This window comes from Hermetia illucens, chromosome 5 (assembly GCF_905115235.1).
Source record: "Hermetia illucens chromosome 5, iHerIll2.2.curated.20191125, whole genome shotgun sequence".
In the NCBI taxonomy this organism is placed as follows: Eukaryota; Metazoa; Arthropoda; class Insecta; order Diptera; family Stratiomyidae; genus Hermetia; species Hermetia illucens.
Genome location: NC_051853.1, coordinates 55452179 through 55469106, shown reverse-complemented (window position 1 = coordinate 55469106; position 16928 = coordinate 55452179). Strand labels below are relative to the sequence as shown.

The 16928-nt window shown below is 38.8% G+C and overlaps 1 protein-coding gene across 1 annotated transcript; it reads right to left on the bottom strand.

Moving 5' to 3' along the window:
- Positions 1-237: 237 nt before the first annotated feature.
- LOC119658098 (kelch-like protein 28) lies at positions 238-15024 on the bottom strand. Its single transcript, XM_038065363.1, has 5 exons — positions 14929-15024; positions 14767-14863; positions 14470-14697; positions 431-534; positions 238-378 (listed from the first exon to the last, which is right to left on the bottom strand). The coding sequence occupies exons 1-5, from the start codon at positions 15022-15024 to the stop codon at positions 238-240; spliced, it is 666 nt and encodes a 221-aa protein (XP_037921291.1).
- Positions 15025-16928: the final 1904 nt, after the last annotated feature.

Genomic DNA, 16928 nt, shown 5'->3' with positions numbered 1-16928 from the left:
CCGCCGTTTCTAATCTACTTCCATTACCATCACCAAAAGACAATTCCACCCTTACGGAATTTTATTGACACGGGTTCTACAATTATAACCTTAGATTAAGTTGACTGTTAAGGTTCCTTAGGTTAAGTATATTTCTAAACTGTGATGTCCTTTGTTTATGAATTTTGAGCAAAATATTGTTCTGATGATATCCATTACATACATCTGAAAAGTACATGGGATCGCTTCCCTCAGCATTTACGCAGTTTTAATATATTTCGATGTAAGATTATACATATACTGCGGACGGTTAACTTCATCATACTTTATCCAATGAATGATAACTAGGAATTTGAAGTAACCCCCGGATTGCTGTATCATACTAAGAACACACTCTAACTGAAACGACAAAATGGCTGAGTCCTGAATTTACATATTTATTTCCTTATACCTGTGCTCTATTGAGCTTCTGAATTTCTCTTTTAGAAATCAGCCGAAATTGTTTTGCCAATACTTCCCTAGCCTTTAAGAACACATCACGTAGTCCAGTCTCGGCTGAAACGATATAAGAAATCACAATGAGTCATTTCCATTTATGTGATTAATGCATTTTAAGAATGGTATTCACATGGTTTCACAACGTACTCTATTTAGTTAAAATATTGGCATTTTAGCGTAAATCTACCACTTATTAATGAGGTCATCCCGTGTGTCGGATCCACGGAATCGATTTTTTTAGATCAATTGTATCTAGATATAGTGTAGAATATATGGGCAAAGTGATTTTTTGATATTCGGAGTCGTTCGGAAATTTTAGTGTTAAACACGTGATAAGTCACATGCCAGATTTGTGTCCATCGCCATAATAAAGCTCGTATTTATCGGTCCCAATGACGTTCGAATGTTTTCGCTGAAAGGACAAGAATTCAAGCCAAGGCTGTACATGTGTTTCTTGAAGAAACTTAAGGTTTATAGACTAGGAATAGCAGATTAGTGGTCAGTTAAGGTTTTATGGCTAAAAATTGCATTCTACTTTTTAAATGCGTTTTTCTCGAAACTGCATGTTGAAAATCGGCTGCCACCATAGACCAAAATCTATGCAACGAAATTCTTTGAAATTTTCACTACTTGTTCAGAACATATTTCTACCGTCCGCAAACTAGAATAATTGTCATTCATTCAGTAGTTTTTTTTTATTCATTAAAGAAGCCTCAAAAAAACACCAAAATTCACAAAAAAAGTTTAACACACCACCAAAAATTTAGTTTTTAATATGTTTTAATAATCCTAGTTTGCGGACTGTGGTTAAGTCTGCACGTTAAAATGCCGTTTAATTTTTACTTGAAGATGATCGCAGCGCCTTCTGACGTGGCAATAAAAAAACACCTTTTTAGGAGATGGTTGTATAAATTGCTTTGTATTCCAATAACGAAGTATGCGATCGGGCTGGAAAAATTACTATGAACGCTCAAGATATTAGTAAATCTATGGTGAAAATTTTTTATTTGTATCTTTATTCAGTTTTTCACAAAAAAATTCTAGAAAATGGGAATAACGTGAATTGTGGGAAATGTGAATTGTTAAAAGAAAATATTTTTTATAGCATAAGTCTGAATTTTTACTGAAAATTCGCATTTTTTTTATTTAAAGCATAAGATTTTTAATTAATTTTGAAAGTTTAGAACGTTTTATAGATTCAACTGGAAACTGTTACGTTTATAATAAGTTGTGAAAGTTTTGATTTTTGATTAAGGACGTTACATGGTTTTTGACGTCGAACTTTTCCGTTGTCCTCAGCAATCTGAAAGTACTAAGGAAGGGAGCAACTGGCTCTCGAAATATTGATATCTGCGATTTAATACACAAGAGTTGTCCCTAATAAAAAAACCTTTTCCCTACAGTTGTTCCCCCGTCTAAAGGAATCTCACGGATTCGTTTATGTATCGCAAAATTTCCATTAGTGGATGTGATGCTATCCGCTACAGTTGTAACATATCAGCACATCATCACCCCATACATGCAAAAGGGGGTTACATTTTTTTTTCATCAAAAATAGTCATGTGGGGTATCAAATGAAAGGTCTCGATAAGTACTTTTCGAAGCCGGTTTGAAAGTGATCACCACCAACCCATTCTCGGAAACTACCCAACGGAAAAATCTGAAAAAAATCAGGGGCCTGCCATTATATGCTGCCTAGGCTCCAAATAAATAAAGTTAATAATAGTACATTACTATAATTTTTAGTAATTGACAGGAAAGCCCCCTTTAAGTGGGCTACAGCATAAAGCATGATTCTGCCGAATTTACTAACAAAGTTATACTAGGTCAAAACTCTCGCTTCTCTGCAAATTCAGGACTATGAATGTCAATATCACTTGAAAGTGGATATTTTCCATAATATATGCATATTTTACGTGCTACATGCTAATGAGACAAATGCACACTCAAATCTCTTTATAAAAGAAATACACCTTTCATATCTGAAGGGTTTAGCTTCCGGTTTCCCGACTTGTTGTAAATAATACGATTGTGGTTTTATATGGATTTACTGAAATTCCATGCGGCTTTGTGTATTTCTACACCGAAGGCAGATTTTGTAGTTCGCATCATGAGTCGATACTCCACTCAAGTGACGATAGCACACCTCCTTGAGGGCAGCCTTTCGTCGCTCCCATTGTTATAACATTTTTTTCGTTAGCCTAGCATAGATCCACTTAATTAAAGTTTCATGAACACCATACTCTCTGGCATCATCACACAGTTTTTGGAAGGGTGCACAGTCAAATGCCCCTTCAATATTCACAAACATCCCCATCGGGTACACGCCTTTTAGAGTTGAGTCCTCCATCTTTGGAACTAAAGAGTGAAAGCCAAACAGACAGAACTTTTTGAAGGGGGAGTTAAAAATTGCATGTTTGGAGGTGAACACAATAAATCGGGAGAAGGATATCCCGAATAAAAGTGTTTACCTCTTCCACCTAGAAAGGGAGACTAAAGTGAGTTCCCTCAGAGCTCAGAGCATGAAGCTAGCATGCATACACTAGTGTTCAATGGAACTTTTACTCCTGCTAAATGTATGGACATGATTTCTCCTACTGATGATTTGTAGCGGGGAGCACCAGTGCAGCCAGCGACAAAGAGCCTGATTGAATTAAATATGCCAATTGTGGGCTGAACCACATAGCCACCGACAATGAATCTAAAAGACGTAGTGATTACCTTCAAATAAAACAAAAACTGGTACGATTGAGTGAACGGCAAGGGAAGCTTCTTGCAGCGGCACAATTCAAAGTCCCTGAAACTTTTCTCTCGCATCTAGTGAGTACAAACACTACAGTGAAGGATAATGCAATTTCGAAACCTCCTTATAGCCAGGTGGCACATAATGGCCCGCAATTTAATAAAATTTGCAGCCGAGCGACCAATCAGCAATCAACATATCAAATAAAAAATTCAATAATCTGAATTTCTGCCACAGCTGCGGTCAAAATAATAGTGTGTACATCGTGGGGAAGGAATTAAGAAAAAGCATAATTTTGTCTACTGAATATTTGGGGTTTTTTTTTTATTTTGATAGAATATAAAATCATGAAAGAAAACTACTGAAAATAATTCATTACAATGTTATTTTACTGATGGACGGTCAACAAATAATACCAACATTTTCCAATATAAAAAGATAATTAAAATAATTATTCATTTCAAACGATTTGCTGGTAAAGTAATCCTAAAATAATAATAGTAACGATTAACACTTAGTAGCATAACCTTCGTCTGCTGTTGGTGCAGCTGATGACTCTTCCTTAGGTCCACGCCTGTTCTAAGGTTTCCCAAAGTTGATTATTATTGATTGGATTAATATTGGCAACTATATCCTTCACGGCGGACCACATGACAAGTGCCAATTTTATTTTTCTAAAACCACTAACAGCAAAAAAGGGAAAACATGCCCACATCATAATATTGGATCCTTCATGTTTAATAGGTTTTATTGTGTTTTTTGAGGGGTAGCTGGAGTTAGCGGGTCGTTCGTTGTAAAGTCGCCATCCTTTTAAATTATGTAGCAAGATTTCAAGTTTATCAGTCCATAAAATGTTTCCATTTCTCAGTGGGACAAGCAAAGTGCTTATTTGTAAACTTTAGCTTTGGCCCATATGCCTTTTTGTTATTAATGAGCTCATTTCTTGGACTATGAGCTGCTAACCTGTGTTCCCGCGGGTATCTGGGAATAGTTTCTAAGCTTCCCCCCACTTCAAGTTGCCTTTATATTCCAGTTGGAGGTGCGGAAGGATTCTTCTTCGAGTATCTAACTGCACACTTAATGTATTTAGTAGTCATTGTGCGAGGGCGTTCACGTATTTTATGCTGCGATTGCCCACGATATCTTCAATTCTGTAAGTTTTCTCATTCAAAATTAGTTTCTTTAACAAGGCTGTGCTAATCAGTTGTGCAGTGCTTGCTTCGTCTCATTGCTGAAAAAATTCAATCAAATTTTCACCAAGTGATATAGAAATACATCGAAAAGCGCAGTACCAACCTTTTTGTATATTTTTTTTATATAAATAAATATTTTATATCTATTTGTTGATAGCTCACTCCTTTCACTATTATTACTTTGACCGACTCAATACCCATCACAACTACTCAATTCCCCCTTCCCGTATTAACTGCAGTTATTTTTACCACATTTTTCGCCTTGTAAGCTATACGACCTCCTGATTCAACTTGTTTCCAGTAAAACTCATTATCTTCCTTACATAGCCAATTTCCGCTCAATTTTGTAATATCAAAAGGTGGGTTCATGCCCGAGTTAGGGAGCATCTAAAAAAGGCAGAAACTAGCCACACGCCAGAACAGGCAACACATTAGATCGTCCGTGGCGAAACATATTTTAGAAGAAAGAGATATAATGGACGAGGTGGAAATACTGAGAGAGGTCAAGCATACAAATTTACGAAAGTTTCTTTATAGATGGGCAAACTCCAGAGACCTGCTTAAACACCAATCCAGGAAATGTGCATTCCCCGCTCTTCAAATTACTTTTCAAACGAAATTGTTAGATTATAAGTATATAACTTTTGGCATTTGTCGCCCAAAACCCACTAATGAAGGTAACATGTAGTTACCGAAATGCGCATCTGGGTAGAAAAACTAGAACACAATCTCTTAAAGGAAGAATTTTATTTTTATTTATCATTAGATCAAGATGCCACGCCTATCATAACTACAAATTGTCTTAAAAGAGGCCGACGATTACCGTTTCGTCCAGGGCAAAGGCAACATTGGACGCTCACCTCTTCCCTGGGCACAGCAAAGATGTGGCAGCTCTGATAGTTGCCCCCGTCTTAGACGTAATCACAGTCGTCTGTTTTTTGAACTTTGAGTGTTAGCCCAAAAAAGGAACTTATGGAACAAAAAAAACCTTAAAAAATCGTTTAAGAGTGATCTGTACGATCTAAAGGGTAATTTTTTAATTGGAGGAGTTTTTATCTGTATGCACTACTATTGCGTCTGCAGGAAAAACAATAGCTGATGTAATATCTTAAGGGAACGTGACGGATTCAAATTTTGATTTTTCAAAATTTTCGGTTTTTGGCATCAAAAAACCTGTTGTAAAACAACATATTTATCACTTATCTCCGTCTCCGAGGTTTATTCTATTACTTTAAATGTGTACAATTTCAAAGCGAATGGTCAAGTGTTTTTTTTTAATCCTCCACGCCAACCCAAAAAAAACGTTGTTTTGAGAAAAACGAGTTTAAAAATGTATTATATTATAGTATTGACAGTAGTGACTTTCAGCACAAAATCCGAATCATAATCGGTGAAACCAGTTTCCATAGTGTTCCCTTCTATTTATACAACATGCTAGCAAAATGAGAATGTGTTACATGCCCCATATAAAGCCGACGTTTTGAAGAAAAAGGCACGATACAAGAAGTAAGAGGCTCAAAATGCGACTTTGACTTGCCGCAATATACAGCTAATACATTGGCTACTCATGTTTAAAATCGAATATGACATTCATATTCTTACCACATGTTTTCAAATGTATTTTCAAGCAAAATCAATAATACAATTTATTTTTTACATAAAACAACTCTTAGCTCACTCACCTTATCTCCATCTTATTCGTGGATGACCCAACTTATGTTCCTTTCAAAAAAAGCATTATCCAATTCGATTCAGCCATTTGTACTATTCAACATTTTTGTTCTATTTTAGGATTGGTAAATGAGTTAAACTCAGACTATTTACCATTAATGTTTAACATCTTTACTTCTTCCTGTTTAACGAACAATAAATGTTTCTCTTCAAGCAAGCGAATTGGTCAGTATAAATTGAATTCTGATATTGACCTGGCTGATATTTCACAATTAAATATTACAGATGCAATCAACCATCTACTGACATCTTTTGAACAATATAGAACTAAGCATGTTGCTTTCTCACCTGAATTGGAAAAAATAATTGCCCAGAGAAATGCTTCTAGGATCGGCAGAGGTTCAGGGTTGCTAGTTCGAAAGTTAGGTAGAAAAAAATCAATACACTTATCAGTGTCTATTAGGGAACGTTAATAATAAAAAATGATTTTCAAATGCACAATTTGATTTCAGGCAAAAGCATTTAAAAGTCCACCAGCTGTTACGGGTCAAAATCAGATTAAATCATCGCTGAGTGGGAAACAACTTATAACTATGGTCACTAGACGTTGAAAAAGTACTCGATAGAGAATTTCCCATCGTACTTCATTGATATTATCAGCAGTTTCCTCAGCGGAGTGTCATTTAAGGTCTGCATTGATAACATTTCACAGCTTATAGATGTTGAAGCTGGAATACCTGAAGGATCAGCCCTACCTCACGACTTCATCATCATCATCATCAACGGCGCAACAACCGCTATCCGGTCTAGGCCTACCTTAATAAGGAACTCCAGACATCCCGGTTTTGCGCCGAGGTCCACCAATTCGATATCCCTAAAAGCTGTCTGGCGTCCTGACCTACGCCATCGCTCCATCTCAGGCAGAGTTCGCAATTCTTCTTGCTAAGAACCCAAGTCTCCGAGGAATACTTGAGGCATGGCAAGATCATTGTCTTGTACAGTAAGAGCTTTGACCCTATGGTGAGACGTTTCGAGCGGAACAGTTTTTGTAAGCTGAAATCACGATTTCGCTCGGTCTGAAAAAGTATAATTTGCCATTTTTACAGACTATACCGCTATTTCCGAAAGGATACCATGTACTCGAAAATTCAGACATCCTTAGTGATTACAATGCAGATAATCTCCTTAACTTATAAGGAACATATAACTCAAACTGTAAAAAAAATTAACAATTTAATTAGAATCTTATATCCACTATTAAATCGACGTTCCAAATTAAACCCTGAAAATAAATTACTAATTTTTTAAAATGATACTCCCGCCGGTATTATTGTATGCGGCTCCAATTCTTGTTACTTGTGCTAAGACACATATCGACAAGTTACAGATTGTCCAAAATAAAGTGTTGAAAATGTTCCAAATGTCGAAAATTTTTCAGCATAAAACAATACAGTCTAAAGGCGCCTTAACTAAATGGACCTTGGATTTAGTTAAAATTAAAAGAAATTATGATAAAATCCTTGAAGGATGAATCCTTTATTTTATAATAAGGATACGGTCTAAATTTAAGGGGGAACTTAAAAGGTTTTTATTTGCTTTTTTCCTCTATTATTAGTTAATATCAAACAGGCTCAATCTATAATCATAAAATATAGTCAGTGTGCTGAGATCAGGGAAAGAGATAAATAAAGTATAGTTAAAGTTTTTCCATTATGCTAAATCCTACCTTATCTCTCTTGGTGACAGGTCCCGTGGCAGGCCGACGAAGAAAATGCATTAAATATTATTGAAAACAATTTGACGCGATAGGACAGGCTTCGGTCCTGGCAAGAAATGGGCAAGGGTTCTTGACGCATTGACGGCGTCAGGACGTAAGAAATTAGCTCGCACAAAACAAATACGTGTCTGCACACTAAATATTGACACCCTCACTGGAAATACCGAGGACTTCGCAGAAACCGTCCGCAATTGATTTTTGCGCTCTACAAGAAACCCGATGATCTGATGCCAAAAGCTGCGACATATAACGCGCTTGGGTGAGAAGGCAGATGGCAACATGAAAAAAAGGATTTGAAGCGTGGAGTGAGAGTGGCGAGCGTGGAGTGAGAGTGGCGAGCGTGGAGTGAGAGTGGCGAGCGTGGAGTGAGAGTGGCGAGCGTGGAGTGAGAGTGGCGAGCGTGGAGTGAGAGTGGCGAGCGTGGAGTGAGAGTGGTGAGGGTGGCGAGTCAATTTTGTTGAAATTATTACTATATGGTTCATCAAATGATTGTGTCATATTCCTACATTTTATAGTGGGAACAGTAAAACGCAAACCGGCTATATTCTCATAAGACGCCGACGTTTTACCATCGTCACTGACTACAACGCCGTTCCCTTTGAGACCATCGAACCTCAACATCGGCCGTTGATTGCCATCTTGCGAATCAAGCCACCGATAAAACAATGAGGAATGCATTGGTCCGCCGCGCATTAAAAGGAAGCGATTTCGTGAAAAGAAAGAAGAAATGATCTTGCTTATGCGATTACCAACCATTACGGATATTAAGTTAAAGATACGATCCACAAAGCAACCCTCAGGGTCGCCAAGTCAGGAAAGCGGTACATTAATCGAGATACTTGGCTTTGAAATGACGATGTTCAAAGGAAGGTCCGTGAAAAGAAACGTCTCTACCGGAAACGCTAACCAATTGCCAAATTTACAAGGATGCCAATCAGGAAGCTGTTACTCAAGCCGTCCATTACAAAGATCTTTACGATAAACTGGACACTCGGGACGGCGAGAGAGGTCTGTATCCACTTTGTTCACTTTCACAAGCGCTGTCGACATTTGAAGTAAGTCCTCCTGCCAGCACAACTGAAGTCGAAGAAGCAATAAAACGAATGAAATTAGGCAAAGCAACAGGACCTGAGAACATCGCTTCTGAGGTCTGGAAAGTGAAGAGCTAGGACCCATGACTGTAGCTCAGTGAATTCTTCAATTGGGCTATTGAGAAAGGTAGAACACCATCTGACAGGCAAGAAAGTATCACAGTTCTAATATGGAAAAAGAAAGGTAGTCCATCAGCATGTTCAAATTACCGTCCGATCTGGTTGTTGTCTCATGCCATCATTCAAATCATCGTGAATCAAGCCGAGTTTGTCAAGAACTGCGGAACAGTGCGCGGAGAAACACCGTGATAAACATCGCCCTCTTTACATTGAATTTCGAAATCTATAGAGGGTTGATAGACCAGTAGCTTAGTCCAAACTACAATTTTTATTTTATAGTGTAGATATATATTTTGGGAGCAACTTACCCCCTTCATCAGTACAAAGCTACCTAACTCTAGCATCTCATAGCAAAACTGATCTCGAGCAACTTGTCCGAAAACGGACTGATCGCCTCATGCAACACCGTCATAGATCGAATCTGAATTAAACAGAATTTTTATCAATCCATCGCCATGAAACAGGCACTATTACTATGAGTGGCAGTGACTTGCCCAGAACAGAGCAATTTAAATATCTCGTGCCAATTTTATCAGCCAATGGAGAACTGCGTTATGAAATTGCTTCACACATTACCGCAACTTGGATGAAGTGGCGTTTCACAATTGTTTGTTCTTTGCGTAGGAATTCTGGTGACGTAATTAAAAGTTCTCATTTGAACTTACGTTTTTATACTTGCTCAATTAAAGTAGTCTAAAAATGGAAAAAAATGTTTGTCGATAGTTATTAAGTTTAATAATTTTCCCAGACGTCCGTATCTTGAAATAAACGAAAAATCTATGTAACCATGGAAGTGGTAGACCGTGATGTCCTGCCGATATTCACCTATGAAGCACTTCCTCTCTGATGGGACAAGCCTCATTCCAATTATATAAATAAATATAAAAGGAATGAAGGCTATGGAGAAGTTGCCAGTGGTTTTATAAAAAAATAAACCATTGAGGGTGTGAAGGGAAAAATGAACACAGTGCGCTCCAATTGTCACCGAGAATTGAAGAAAACTGCTGCGCCTCGGATGTCAGGAAGAAACGAAAATGAAGTCTACGTTCCGAACTGCTGAGCATTCCAATACTTGCACTTTCTGATGAGAAATGAAAAATCAGTGGTAAGTAAAACATCTTTCAATCAGTGCGAACCATATTCGCCCCCGAAAAAAATCCAAATTTTGACTTTAGACAAACGGTAGTTATATGTTCTTTCTGAGCATTTCAGGCTCTTTGTGTATGTGGCTTCATTTCATTTTTCTCAAGTGCAAAGGTTCATCAGCTATGAAAACATAAGTGACTTCTTGCGTAATATTTGGTAATGGCGACAGAACTAATGTCGGTTTTCGACCAGTCAATACAGATCGCTCCCGCCGCCTGAGTGTCAAGTTTATCATAAAAATCTTTGCCATGGACCGCTTCGATTGCAGCACTTTTCTTTCTTGTAAATTTCTCAATTGTCCAATGTTTTATCTGTGAGAAACATGACAGAAGAGTTTCTTCTCACGGTCCTTCATTTTGGACGCCTTCAACCCCAACGCCAGGTACCTCGGGTACGCCGCTTTTTCGATCGTGTTTTAAGCTGGATTTCACGTTTTTTAAACGTTCGTAATGATCGGCAATCGCGTGAGATCACTTACTCTCTTTTCTCACGAACAGGCCGTCATTTATCGCAAGACAACAATCAAAAGCCGATGTTGAGGTGCGATGGTTTCATATGGAACGACCTTACAGCCAGTGATGGTGATAAAATGCTGCGTCTTATGACGATATGGGCGGTTTGCGTTTTGTTCTTCCCACTATAAAATATAGGGACATGAGACAACCTTTTAGAAAACCGTATATTGACCAATACTAGGTTCTGAGGGTCCCCCCGCCAAACCATTTTCCCTTGTTGCCGTTTGCTGTCTCACTCATATGATCGTCCCCAATGACGATATAATCATCGATAGACACGATACGGGCCTTTGTGTCAAGTAGTTACCAGAAAGCATTAGCATCAGGTGGATAGTGAAGAAATGAATAATCTGAACGACAAAATTATGGCAAACTAATCGTCTAGATCGGAGAGAACCGGGAAAAAATAAAAACTTAAAAATCACGACGAAGTAATGCGGCTTTTGCATCATCATCATCAACGGTGCAACAACCTGTATCTGGTCTAGGCCTGCCTTAATAAGGAACTCCAGACATCCCGGTTTTGCGCCGAGGTCCATCAATTCGATATCCCTAAAAGCTCTCTGGCATCCTGGCCTACGCCATCGCTCTATCTTAGGCAGGGTCTGCCTCGTCTTCTTTTTCTACCATAAATATTGCCCTTATAGACTTTCCGGGCTGGATCATCCTCATCCATACGGATTAAGTGACCGGCCCACCGTAACCTATTGAGCCGGATTTTATCCACAACCGGACGGCTATGGTATCGCTCATCTCGAACGCAGCCAAGAGTTCGCAATTCTTCTTGCTAAGAACCCAAGTCTCCGAGGAATACATGAGGACTGACAAGATCATTGTCCTGTACAGTAAGAGCTTTGGCCCTATGCTGAGACGTTTCGAGCGAAACAGTTTTTGTAACCTGAAATAGGCTCTGTTGGCTAACAACAACCGTGCGCGGATTTCATCATGATAGCTGTTATCGGTTGAGATTTTCGACCTTAGATAGGAGAAATTAGCTGTTATCGGTTGAAATTTTCGACCCTAGATAGGAGAAATTATCAACGGTCTCAAAGTTGTATTCTCCTATCTTTATTCTTCCCGTTTGACCAGTGCGGTGTGATGTTGTTGGTTGGTTCGTTTTTGGTGCTGACGTTGCCACCATATATTTTGTCTTGCCTTCATTGATGTGCAGCCCAAAATCTCGCCTCGATTGCCGCTCGATTTGGATGAAGGCAGTTTGTACGTTTCGGGTCGTTCTTCCCATGATGTCGATATTGTCAGCGTAGGCCAGTAGTTGGGTGGACATAAACAGGATCGTACCTCTTGCATTTACCTCAGCATCACGGATCACTTTCTCAAGAGCCAGGTTAAAGAGGACGCATGATAGGGCATCCCCTTGTCATAGACCGTTGTTGATATCGAATGGTCTTCAAAATGATCCTGCTGCTTTTATCTGGCTTCGCACATTGGTCAAGGTCAGCCTAGTCAGTCTTATTAATTTCGCCGGGATACCGAATTCTCTCATGTACTCCGTGTACAGTTTTATCCTGGCTATGCTATTATAGGCGGCTTTAAAGTCGATGAATAGATGGTGCAACTGTTGTCCATATTCCAACACTTTTTCCATCGCTTGCCGCTCAGAGAAAATCTGATCTGTTGCTGATATGCCTGGAGTGAAGCTTCTTTGGTATGGGCCAATGATGTTCTGGGCGTATGGGGCTATCTGGCCTAGGAAGATAGCGGAGAATATCTTATAGATGGTACTCAGCAACGTGATACCTCTATAATTGCTGCACTGTGTGATATCTCCCTTTTTATGCACGAAACAGATAATGCCTCTTTGCCAATCGTCAGGCATTGATTTGCTGTCCAACACCTTGAGCACAAGTTGATGAACCACTTGGTGTAATTGATCGCCTCCACATTTAACCAATTCGGCTGTAATTCCATCGAGTCCTGGCGACTTATGATTTTTAGCGAATGAATTGCACGGACTGTTTCTTCTATACTTGGTGGTGGCAGTATTTGTCCGTCGTCGTCGGCACCTCCATGTTCTGGTTGTTCAGTTCAGTTCATCAAAGTATCAACCCATCGCTCCAATATGCCCATTCTGTCGGAAATCAGATTTCCCTCTTTGTCTCGGCAGGATCAACATCGAGGTGTGTAAGGCTTCATTCTGCTGACTTATTGGTAAAACTTCCGCGCCTGGTGCGGTTGCTTCCTGTACTTTTCGAGTTCACAGACCTGTTGGTTCTCCCAGGCTTCCTCTTTCCGTCTGTAAAGACGCTTCTCCGCTCGCCGGAGTTCGTGATAACTCTACGCGCGCGCCCGTGTCCTTTGAGAATGTAGCATTCTTCGGTTCCGTTGCTAGCTTACACTCATCTTCAAACCAGCAGTTCCGACTCTTTTTGCGACTGGGGCCAAGTATGTTTATAACTGTATTTATGATAACGTTCTTCAGGTGATTGTGAAGATCATTTGTTGATGCTTCATCTCCAGATCCTCTGTTGACTGCGGTTATTGCGGCATCCATTTTCCTCTTATAGATGTCGCGGAAGACTGTGTTGTGGAAGGATTCAGTGTTAATTCTCACCTGATTGTCAGAGGGGATTGTGGGTGGTGCTGTTATTCGAGCTCGGAACACCATGCCAACGAGATAGTGATCTGAGTCTATATTGGCCTCCCTATATGTTCTGACATTCATCAAGGCTGAGAGGTGGCGGCGTTCACTCAACACGTGGTCAATTTGGTTGAAAGTGGTCCCGTCTGGAGAGGCCCATGTATGTTTGTCTGCAGGTTTTCGTTAAGAAAGAGCTCCCAGCGGTCACCACGTGGAGGTGGAGATAGGATTTGGTAGTAGAGATATTGGTGTTGGTTCAGAAGGCATTTCCCAGGTTTTATGCTCCATCGTGGGTACAAATTCACGTTGCGCCCTGGGACCTATACTACCCTTTGACCCTTTGCATCCTAGCCTCTATTTCACTTTAATTTTTTAATTATTTTGGTTAAAAGGCTTTTGTACAATATTTATCGAAGTGATCAATTGAGCGCGAGGTAAATTTTACTAAAAAAAAAATAGAGATTTTCCCTTTTTGCTCACTGCACAGCGTGCAGTTATCGTTTGGCTGACCTTAGGCGACAAGTATGTCATCAGTCTGGCATCAGTCAGAATTCCAAAATTATAATATGACAAACTAATCTTCTAGGATATTTTTATGGAAATGACTGATTAAAATTTGAATTTTCAAATAAAATCTGTCAGTGTGGCTGGACTGATGAGTGTAGTGCAGTTGTTAATAGATTGTTAATTAAAATACGACTTCCAAATGGTTCGGATTTTGTTTATACCACGTCATTGCACCAGTTTTTCATCAGCGTATTTTTGATGGATTAACTCATGGGGACTGATGAAATACAGATGGCCTAAGGTTAGCGTTTGAAACAACCCAATAAAATAAATGTTTAAAAACTAAACATGATACAAAAAACTAAACATCATACCAAATGTGACTACGTCAAAGTAGTAATATTCCTTACAGATATTTTGTCGTACATACATATCTATACCAATTTTCTATAGTTAACGTGTATATCATAAAAACGGGTCATTGCTACTGGCCCTTTTAGAAATTAGTAAAATAGACTTTCCAATCTAGAATAGAACATCACTTCAATACAATTCACCTTCCTAGAAAACTCTCAAGTTTATCAACATCAAATTTGTAGCAATAAAATCGGTTATGGAATGCAGACATACTTGCCAAAAACAGTGTTGAAATGCAATTTCCTGGGTTGAGGCGGGCCAGTAGCGCTTTCGGGATCTCATTCTTTAAGTTCTCCATACCCAGATAGTTAGCATTCCGAAACAGAAGAGGAAAGTATTCCATTTTAATTTGCAATCTCCCAGAGTACATATAGTCTAAAATGGCAATCATCACTTTCGGAGTTATTTCGTGAGGCAAGTCAACCTCCTTTTTGGTCTCATCTAAACACCAGTGAAATTGAGTAGAAGTAAGAAAAAGTTATGGATAACAATCATGCATACAATACTGACCATCCAACATAGTGTTAAATGTCGGACTTGCCGCAGAGAGAACCGCTTTATGGGCAATGAATTCCTCGTTGCCGACACGTAATGTTATGTCCGTAAACTGTGAGGAGAGAAGTAATAAAGTACATATATTCGTCTCAGTGGAAAATAAATCCATTTACTTACGCGTTTCATGCTCCGGAACTCGGCGAACTTACTAATAAAATCAACAGGATAGCTGTCGCTAACAATCCTCAAAGTTTGCGCCACTTCGTCAGCCATGATTTGATCCCACTCCGTCGCTTGGAAAACCACTTATAACGGAAATTGTTGATAACAGTCCGACCACAACTTAGGTACTATACAGCTACCATACACATTGGTAGTGATTGTGAATACATTGTTCAGGCCACAGTAGATATACTATAGGCAGTACCCTTACAAAAATGACCCCACTTGCAAATGTGCTTGCAGGAGCTTATCTGTACACATCAGAGACGCTAAACAAGGAAAAGGCATAATCTTCATCAAATCGTATTGGCAAGAGAGAGATCGGTGAGCTTTTGCTATTCTGGTACTACGGCGTGCTCACCCATATAGCAAAAAGTCGTTTCACTTATTCACTTATACATAAGCAAAAACTTGCCAATCTCACCAATACATTGGCAAGTCCGGGCGGTATGTCAAACACAGCTGATCGGGTTTTCGGTACATCTCGCTCATGCTCAAGCGCAAAACAATTTGAAATCGTGTGTACTCGCACTGATTTCCCCCCTTGAGGGGCAAGGGGGAGTGAGGTAGCTGTCTAGTATCTAACTGTGGTTCAGGCCTTACAGTTTATCAAGCTCTGCTGATTTGATTTTCTATACATATCCCTCATGCTTCAGAGCTACTTGAAATCATTCCTTGTCATTTGGATTTTTATTGATTTGAAGAGCAAAAGAGAGTGTGGTAGCTATATATTAGCTAAGCTATGATTCGGGCATGCAAACACTTTACGATGAAATCAGGGGATGCCCCTACTTTTATTTATTTTCTGATAGATAAAGGAAACTACACTCTTCTTTCAATGATTACATTCAACCTCAAAAAAAAGCGTTAACCCTTAACTACTTCAGGTAATTGAAAAATATGAAAAAATAAAAACAAACACCTTTTTAAGTCTAATTAGGCTCTGACCTTGAACAAAGCAGAATATTTTTCTGAGATCAATGAAATATAAAAAAATGACAAACTAGACGTAAGTTCGACATGTTAGCGGAAACAAAGCGAGTTCCTTAGAGAATTTCTCAGCTACTCATGACATTTAGAACACATTCTCGTCTTTACTAAACGACTTTTACAAATATATTTCCAATATTTTGAACATTATTGAAATTGTTTTTGGTTCTTTCTTCGGTCACATAGATAGTAATGCGCTCTTTCGCCTTCAGGTTTTTTCATGATGCCCACACTTAGATTTTCACTGCTGTAAAGGTTTCAACATGTTTCCTGTGCTCTAAAAAGTTTCCTTTTTTTTTGAAATCAGTAAAACATTGCCGAGCCTTTAATATGTTTTTTTTTTTGTGAACAAATGGTGTCAGCAAATTTATGTATATATTAATATTGATATATTGATTGCCTTTCATTGGTTTTTCTAAATTAGAGGATTTTTACAAAACTAAACATTTGCATCGATTCTTGCCTCAAAAATACCCTAAACGGACTGCGCGTGCTATTTCCCCTTTCCCCAGAGTTAATTGTAGTGTAAAAGCTATCCACATGACTATTTACACCGCCTTCCGAGCAACTAATATTCTCCACTTCTTCTCTATCACTAATAAGTTCAACGTCGCATAATCGCTTTCCACCGAGAATATTATCGCTCTCGAAATCAAGCTTGTCTTCCAGAAATGTATGTACTGCTTGGGTATTTAGATTTCGTGAGATTTTTGTTTCAAATAAATGAAAAAAAAAACAAAAATAATGTTAAAAATTCAAATTAAAAAAAAATACATAACTGGGGTCGAGGTTCCATTTGGTAGGTTCGAAACTCAGTAGATATTTGCATTCTTTTCGATAATGTTCGGCAGGGTGTCAATAAAATTTGTTGTGGAGGTGTACTATAATCTCGGTAAAAGACTATTATGGATCAGGCTCAGGGATTTTCGACCAGATCGACATATACTATAGACTTTAAGTCGCCT